Source organism: Meleagris gallopavo, chromosome 5 (assembly GCF_000146605.3).
Source record: "Meleagris gallopavo isolate NT-WF06-2002-E0010 breed Aviagen turkey brand Nicholas breeding stock chromosome 5, Turkey_5.1, whole genome shotgun sequence".
Classification (NCBI taxonomy): Eukaryota; Metazoa; Chordata; class Aves; order Galliformes; family Phasianidae; genus Meleagris; species Meleagris gallopavo.
The window spans coordinates 51,049,813-51,059,202 of record NC_015015.2 but is presented as its reverse complement, the minus strand read 5'-3'; the positions used below and the strand labels follow the sequence as shown (position 1 = coordinate 51,059,202).

At 39.3% G+C, this 9,390-nt stretch overlaps 1 protein-coding gene across 1 annotated transcript in view; it reads left to right on the top strand.

Moving 5' to 3' along the window:
* LOC100541457 (protein AHNAK2) overlaps positions 1-9,390 on the top strand; it is a 48,840-nt gene that overhangs the window by 18,566 nt on the left and 20,884 nt on the right. The window contains 8 exon segments of the mRNA XM_031553791.1: positions 2,813-2,883; positions 3,499-3,588; positions 4,319-4,375; positions 4,923-5,064; positions 5,802-5,983; positions 6,841-8,791; positions 8,794-9,198; positions 9,230-9,373. Coding sequence (XP_031409651.1) covers positions 2,813-2,883; positions 3,499-3,588; positions 4,319-4,375; positions 4,923-5,064; positions 5,802-5,983; positions 6,841-8,791; positions 8,794-9,198; positions 9,230-9,373 — 3,042 coding nt within the window.

Sequence of the window (9,390 nt, the reverse complement as noted above, 5' to 3'; positions counted from 1 at the left end):
CAAAAAAAAAAAAAAATAGAGCTGGTTTTGCATTTTTGCAGTTTTATCCCAAACAGCCCAGCTGGATTGCTAAGGTAGAGATAAAATATGTTTTTTAATGTGTTTTAAAAAGCAAACACAATTTTCAGTCATATGATATAAAAACGTCCCATTCTATATAACTCCTACTGCCTACTTTCAAAAAATTCCCTTGTTCTGAAGTCAGTTCACTGGCTATTAGAAACAGTCACTGATGTAAATTCCATCTTGTTTATGAAAACATTCTGAACAAAGCATTAATTGTCCAGGATTTATAAAAAAAACCCTCAAACCTATAAAACGTTGGCATCACTACTATTTGGGGCATAAGAATGACATGCATATAAATCATAGTTTACTGACACAATCTTATATACACAGAAAGAAGCTTTGCTGAAAATGGAATGTACTGTAATTCCCCTCTTTTACAGATTTGCTTTTAAGGAAAAAAAATCTGAAGCAAGTCATAGGCGTACTCTACAGTGGGAATGAGGGGTACAAGCCTTCTTGACATAGGCTGACTATGGTGGGAGAGAGAATTAATATAGGTAGAGTCTGGCAAAATCAGGAGGTGGGTGAAAGCTCACAGATTTGTGAGGATGTTTCAGGATGTTTCTGATGACATTTGACATTTTGTCAAGCCTTGATCCCTAGTAAGGACAAGGAAAACAAGCACCTGTCAGCAAGTGTCCAAGCAAGTGAAGCCACCCGTGTGCGTCATACAGCTCTGCTTTGCTTGTTAAATGGCTGATGAAAAATAAGAAACATCTCTCCTGATCTAGGCACAGATGAGATATTATCTAGGCCGAGTCTACCTTTCCACATCCATGCTAAACAAGACTTGGCAGAGTCATTTGTTGTTTTAGAATGTAATCCTGATGGGAAGTAAGTGTTCAAGTTTCACTGTGGGAAGTGATGTAATTATCCTGGGGTTACGAGTAGCCCGCTCTTAGCAACAGGAGGATTTTGAAGCTATTGGCTGCCTAATCATTCTAAATATCCTTGGTTTAAAGCGACTGGTTTTAAAATTTTTACTTGTGCTAGAACCTGTAGGATATACCCTACTGGATGGTGAGATAAATCAACTGTGCAAACTGTGCAGGACCATTCAAATCCCAAGAAAGGAGAACCCCACAGTTGCAGTGCTCTAGTTCTAAACAAATAAAACATCTCTAGAGTAAAACAAGGGAAACAGCAGTGAACCAGTCCAAGAATCCTTCCAGACAATTCTTTCCTTTTACTTTTCCAGTAGCAAAATCATTGGCATCCACCAGGGATTGATGCAGAATTAGCCTTAAAGTGCTGCACTGAAGAGCAAACATTCTAGCAACCCAAGCACTATTCTGTTAAGTCATTCTAATGGACTTCAAAGCTTGTGGGTGGGATTTTCCCAAGTGAAAAATACGGCAATGCCAGAAGTCTGAGTCCCTACTATTTCTTGGAATTTTAGTAACAGCCATAAAATTCGCTGTTGGCACCTGAATCTTTAGAAGCACTAAACAAATTAGACAATAAAACCTCAGTCCTGCAGGTCTTCCCCCAGTATGATACTTATTAATGTGGATGTGGTGAAGAATTTCATGAATGAATTCCAGGTTTCTAGATACACATTTGAACACTCATTTTCTAATTTTGTTCAGCTTCTGAAAACTGCATATACCAGAGCTTTTGAAAAAATCAGACCAATTTCTGTAGGTATTTAATCTGAATTGTGGCCTACAGGAAGACCATTTTCTGCAGTTTTCTAAGTTGATCTTAGTTCTTTGGAGCTAAAATGTCATAGGGCAGATAGTTAAGATGATTTAAATGATGAAGTTAGCCTTGGACTGACCTGGAACATTTCCATCGGAAGCACATCACCATTCATCTTAATGAAGTAGTCCACCACTGATTACATGGTAAAGATTTTTATGAACTTGCCAACACTAACCAATTTTCAGATGCAAAAAAGGTAAGGAAAAAAAATAAATGTAGAATATCAGTAAACTCTGAAAACAAGCTATCAAGACCACAGCCGTTTTAACAAGAGCTTAGCAATTTGTAGAGTGATTGCATGCATATACGAGACATGCTAGCTTGTCTGCACATACAGGATGCAATATCCACAGTCAGAAATATTATTTTCCAGCCCAATAATTCTTTGTTTAAACTAGACAGTGAAAGAGTCATGCAATGTTGCTTGTGGCTGTTCAAGCATATTTTTAAGCCAGGGGATATGTTTAGGCAAGCCAAAACTATGTATGATAATGGCAGTTGCAGAATTGGACCCAAGAGAGAGAGAGAGACAGCTCAATGCCTTGAAAATAACATATCGTGGAGACAGAAAGGAGGTATGATCATCAGGACAAGAATTTCTGTATGTATGTAGAATATCCTGTACATCAGGGAGTGTTCATCTCAGCCATACTGTCAGCTACTGGGTAAGCCTGAATTGCTAAAAATGATGATATATCCATTCTGGTTTCATTCTTTATGGCATTACTTCAGGCATTTCAAAATAAACCTACTTTCAAACAGCCTGTGTCTTTTAGCCCATCCCTCTCTGCCCTGGATACTTTTAAAACTCATGAAAAAAAGAGTCTGTATGACAATCAAAAATTCATGATGCTTACTCTCTGAAAACCACTTTGGAAAGATCAGCCTGATGAGATAAGGAATTTGAACAAAAGCAGTCCTTTCTACAACCAGCCATGCACATTTCCCAGGTGTGCTGCTTGGGGGTTGGCTTGGCAGCTCTTTGCTCTCTGCTTTGCACAGCTCGTATCAACTCCAACAACCTGTGTGCTGCTTTCAGGTTCTGGACGACAGCTAAGACCGGCAGAGCCTCCAGGAGATGCTGATGCTGATGCAGAAGATGAAGATTCTGTGAGTTTTTTAGGTTGTTTTATCCCAAAATCTAGCAAATTATGGCTGCTGATTGTAAACTCATTTCTTTAAAGCTTTATCTATGGTTCATTATCGACTGACTCCACAAGGAAGTATGCTGAGAGTTTGTCAGCCAAGTTCCTTCTGGGACTCCTATATGGTTTGCTTGTTTATAGAGGGCAGTATAGTTTGAAGTTACATGATGCAGAGTTTAACCATGCAAATGAAGCAAGAGATGGCATAAGATGGCCTTTTTTAATTGTTAATAATTGATCTGTTAATACTTTCAGTCTGTCCAGCCCACAGATGCATACAATTCATAAAGTAAATCAAAGCCATTCTATCAGCTCTTCTGTCAATAGGTGCCATTTTTTCCACGTGGAGGAATTCAACGACACATCTTCTCTGATGTTGTGAGCCAGCATAATGAAATAGGAGACATCACTTTCAGGGCATCCCTCATATTGTTGACCAAAGAGTTACTGGTTTATCTTCATTAAACATTACTAATGAAAGATGCTTACACAGAAGGAGATGAAAAAATCTCTCCTAAAAAAATTGGGTCACTGTTTAATGGTGGATGTGTCTGTCCCACCCCTCATTTCTTTCCTGCAGGTTAATGAAGTGGCAGTAGAAGACATCCGTCCAAGGCCACAGGGATCCTCACCAGTTTATGAATATTCCGTAGAAGAAGAATACTTAAAGGTAAGAATACTAAGATTTTATGCAGGCATGGCTTTATTGGATTGATTCAGAGGGCTTTAGCTCCCATAGCTAGCCAAGACTCCTATGTCATGTACATAATGTAGTTGCAGCTGTATTGTCTTCCTACCTACCCTCACCAAAATCCAGGCCGTGTTCATTGATGTTGTGTTGGATTTGTTGTTGGTCATCTTTTTGTTTCTCAGCAAAAAATACAATTGACTGCATTCTTTAAGGAATACGGGACAGAAAGCATCAAGAAATGGCAATGTTTTCTATAATTAAGATATTTAACTGGCTTGAATCTAGTAAATATTTCAAAATCACCTGTACCGGTTAATTTTTCAAGAGAAAAGATTTAATTATTGCAGTCATGTTAAGTAGGCAACATTTTGAAATTGATGCTGAAAGTCAAATAAATGAAAAACATGTATGTTATTCACAAAGATGAAAGCATGAGAAAGGTGTTGTATGAGAAAAATTATCAATGTCTTAATACAGCTGGTCTCCAGCATTCATTTCTGTCAAAGGCATCTAATTTACTGCTGGGGATAATATAGTTAAATCACTACCACTGTACATCATACTTGTACATTCCTGTTTTGCCTCTGTTGCTAATAAAGTCAGCCTCAATTCTTGGTCTAAACCAGGCTTTATAACTGAGGCAGGGCTTTTGTTGTATGCTATGACAGTACAACTTTTGAACACTAAATAATTGAAATCTATGTTTCAGCTGCAGGAAGAAAACAAAAAATATAGTACCGACAAATCAAAACAGAGTCATCCACAGGTCAGTCTAAAAGCACTCAACTGTTTTATGAATGTGGTTTGAAAAAAATTCTGTTACAACACACAGATGTTGATGGGTGAACAGAAAGAAAAAATGGGTAGATAATCAGTTTAGAGTTATTTTGGCTGAGAACTTAACAAGTTGTTTAGATTTGGCACAGGTATGTTCATTTAATTCCTAGTTTGGAGTCCTTCTGTAATTCTTCTAAACACTCTTTAGTCTTCTCTGATTTGAGTACAGCGCAGCAGTAGCTGTTATTAATTCAGGTGCCTAGCATCTTCACAGAAAATGCAGTCCTTCAGCCTTAAGAAATTCCATATGTTTCACATTTTAAAATTATAATCTATTTTGCCTGTGGCTCCGATGCAGCATGGCCTAATATATATGCTTAATTTAATTTAGGACACCCACACCAAGCAGGTGCATTCTCTGCTTTAAATATACTTTCCTGAGCTACTGAAAATATACTTGAGGACAGTAATTGTATGATCTCAAACACTTCAATACGAATTAATACTTTTAAATTCACATCTTTTTCTACACGTAGGAGACAATGGAAGTGACCTTGAAAACAGAAGTGGAAGCTGGTGCTAGTGGTTTTAGCGTGGCTGGTGGAGGAAATGAAGGAATATTTATTAAAAAAGTACTTAAGGAATCTCCTGCTTCAAAAGTGTTTAGTCTGAGAGAAGGTACAGTCCGATTTTCTGATATATTTTTAGTCTTAGAATAATGAGGCACGTAGCTGTGTTTACCTATGGATACCTTCTGATCTGTCATCTCTTTGTATAATTGAAATAATAAATGCCAAACCAGCTAATAATATAACCTTTCCGTATTAATAGTTCTAAAATTGGTTTCTTCAAGAGTAACGAAATGTGAATTGTTTTATATACTGTAAGAAATCTTATTTTTACTCAAACGGTGAAAAGAATATTCAGTAAGTAGTATACACACAATTAAAATGAAAAGAAAGATCAACTTATTCCATTCACAGAGAACCTGCCTTTGATTCTTTTGCAAAATATTATGCAACAAAACTACTCATGATTTAATTAAGAACAAAACTCCAAATTCTAAGTAGTGAAAAATGTAAGAAAATAACGTTACTGTCATGGTGATCAGACCCTGAAGCAGGTTACCCAGAGAAGTTGTGGAGTCACCATGCTTAGAAACATTCAAAACCTGACAGACCTGAGCAACATGCTGTAGCTGACCATGCTCAAAGCAAGACCCTGTCCAAACAGAGCAGTTTGACTAGATGATTTACTGTTCTGTGACTCTAGACTGTGAACATAATTTTGAATTTTAAATGAATGGTAGGTATTGATTATTTTATTCTGCATGTGAACACGAATGCAACAGAATTTGAAGAATCACAAGAAGATACAAACTAATTAAAATAATATCCATCTGATTCCGCTTGCAGGTGATCAGCTTCTAAGTGCTACAATATTTTTTGATAATATCAAATATGAAGATGCACTCAAGATTCTTCAGTATTCAGAGCCATACAGAGTCCAATTCAGCCTGAAAAGAAAAATTTCTGGGAAAGAAGAGCTAGAACATTTTCACTCTACAGCTCAGTACAAAAAGGAACGATTAAGTCAGGTCATTACTTGTCTTATTTACAAAGTTTGGATAACACCATAGTGACATGCTGTGTGGAAATATAGAATAGAAAATACATTCACCTGTCTTCTTAAGACATAGCCATGTGTTTAAACTTAATAAAATTAATACCTGTTGGCATAAAAGCTACAGTCTTGATGTAAGGTGGTGAGTCAGCATTGGTATTGTTGTTAAGTCCACTGACAAAATGAGCGCAGATGAACTGTACTACTTACATTCAATATTCTTTAAAAATGTGAAGCACCAGTAAATATTTTTCTCAAAATCACTGCAAGAAAATTTCTATTAAATATATGTATAATCCCTGATATTTACATACACAAGAGCTCCTCACAGATCTTCACTGCATTCATAGAATCACAAGGTTAGAAAGGACCTATAAGATCATCTAGTCCAACTGTCCTCCCATCACCATTACTACCACAAGCCACTAAACCATATCTCATAGCTCCTCATCCAGATGCCTCTGGAACACTTCAAAATTCTTTCTGTAAATTTTCTCTTCATATCATACAAAAATGAATAATATTTTTACAAACATTATGATAAATATAGATTATAAATATAGACAATTATTGAAACTTCTATTTAATGCAGTGTTTTGCAAAGAAGGTACACCTTCTTAAATCTACATATTACAGTCACGAAATCCATTTACTTAATAGTAATAGTAATCTATTTAATTATCTACTTCATTTTTAGGATTTTTTAAAACGTAACGGAGATAATGTGAATACAAAGCTCAATTTTATACATATTTTATATTACCTCTTTTGTTCTGTGTTGTTTCCATATTATTTTACACTTGATTTAGTAACTACCGTTTGTTCTTTCAGGATAAAGAACTCAGTGAAAGCATTCCTGAAGAAACACTGCATGTTTTGGGAAAAGCTACTTCAGAAGAAGATAGAGAAACATTAATTGTAAACCAAAGGGTTGGAAGAAGCAAAAGACCTAAAAAAGATAGATTATCATGGCCAAAATTCCAGTCAATTAAAAATAAAAAGATACTGGGACACAGAAGATCTCACAGTACATCAGATGCATATGAGCCTGCTATACAGGATATTTCCCCTACAAGCACAGATACAGAGTCTCAACAAGAAATTCATATCAAACAAAAAAAGGGAAGCCAAAAGAAGCTGAAGTTCCCTAGTATTGGATTCAAAATGTACAGATCCAAAACAGAACAACAAGACAAGCAAAAAAAAGAAATAAATGCTACACTGTTATATGAAAAACAAAAAATACATAAAGAAGATATCAGCCTGGAAGGTCCTGAAATACTGACTGTTGAATATACTGCTTCTGCTTCTGAAATGAAAACAGAGGAATTAAATGAAACTTCAACAAAAGACTTAAAAGATGTGGAAAACGGTATTCCCATGTATGCAAAAAAATGCCCTGAAGTTGAAATAAGCATTAAAAAGGAAAAAGAAAAGGAATCAACATTGAAGTATACTGTACCTGAAGTGCAAGATATAACAAGAAAGGTATCAAAGCCAAGTTTAGAAGCAGATCTGAAAGAAACCCCAACAAAGCAAACACCAAAAACCTCATCAAAATCCCGAAAAAAGAAGCAAAAAGGAACAGAAGATAAAACAGAAGGAGAAAACGGAATTAAAGTAGACGTAATGGATCACAAAGCAGAAGTACACATAGAGGAAAGAGGTTTAGAAATAGGTAGAGCTAGAGTTGAATTACAGTCACCCGAGATACTGGAAGCAAGAGAAAAACAAGCAGAAGATGACAAACAGATACCAACAATTCAGAAAACAAAATTTTGGATGTCAGTGCCAAAAAGAAAAGAAACAGACACTAAAAAGATATTAACAAAACCAGAAATAGATGTATCAGATTCAGTACCGGAAACACAGGCTGATAAAGAAATTGACAAAGGAAGGAAAATGGATATGAAAGCTCAGATACCTGCTACAGAAAAAGAAGAATCTACATGGAAAATAACAATACCATCAATCGAAATGGCCACATTACCTGTAGATGATATAAAAATAGAAGACAGCAAAATTGATGTCGAATACACAGTAAAAAAGGATCCGACAGAAGAAAGAAACAAAAAGAGAAGTGACAGAAGTTCAAAGATAGAAATTATTGCAAAGAAAGGAGAAAAAGATGTTGATGGAAAAGAAAGCAAACAAAGATTACCTAAGTTTAAATTACCGACATTTACCTGGGGAACAACAAAAGATGAAACACTCAAACATGAAATTCCAGTCAGTGAGACGATGACTGCCAGCGCTCCCAAAGTGGACGCCAGCCTCCCCGAGGCAGAGGTCAAGGCCGGCGCCGTCGACATCAGCATCTCGGCCCCCGACATCAAGCCGCCCTCCGTGGAGGGCTCCCTCGACCTCCAGGCGCCCAAGGTAGACCTGAAAGTGCCCTCTGCCGAAGGCTCGCTCGACGGAGCCGAGCTGGAAGCCGCGGGCCTCAAAGGCAAGTTTAAGATGCCCAAGTTCGACAAGCCCAAATTCGGAGTGTCGGTGCCCAAGGCGGAAGGGCCCGAAGGCGAGGTCAGCCTGCCCACCGCAGAGGTCGAGCTGCCCTCCGGCACCGTGACGGTCACAGGGGAAGGCCCCTCACTGGACCTCAAAGCTGACGTTTCCGGTGCCAAAACCGAAGGGGCTGGCTGGAAACTGGAGAAGCCCTCCCTCAAAATGCCCAAAGCTGACATCAAAGCTCCCAAGGTGGACATCAGCCTGCCCTCCGTCGACATCACCCTTCCAAAGGCCGGTGTCGACCTGCAGGCGCCCGAGGCGGCGCTCAGCCTCGAGGGGAGGTAAAAGCCCCGGAGAAGGAGGCCACCAAGGCAAAAGACGGCAAGTTCAAAATGCCCAAGTTCGGCATGCCTTCCTTTGGCTGGTCCAGCAGCAGAGAGGCCAAGGGCACCGTAGCTGCCGATGTGGACGTGAGCCTCAAGGAGCCCCAGGTGACGGCACCCTCGGGAACCGCCGAAGTCGACGTGACCCTGCCCGGGGCCGAGATCCAAGCGCCCGGCGCCGAGGTGACCATCGAGGCGGCCGCCGGCGCAGACGCGGAGAAAGGCCGCTTCAAAATGCCCGACGTCAAGATGCCCAGCGTCAAGCTGCCCAAAGTCAAAGCTCCCCACGTGCAGGTCAGCCTGCCAAAGGCCGAGATCTCGCTGCCCAAGCCCAGGGCGAAATCCCGGAGGGCGAGCTACGCCCTGCAGGCCCCGATGCCGAGCAGCCTGGACGTGGCTGCGGCAAGCGGAGGGCGGCGGCATGAAACTACACATGCCAAAAGTCAAGGTGCCCAGCGTGGCCTTCTCCAAGCCGACCGTCAAGGCTCCCAAAGTCGACGTGACGACTGCCAAGGCAACACGAGGGATAGGTAGTTTGTGTTTTTTT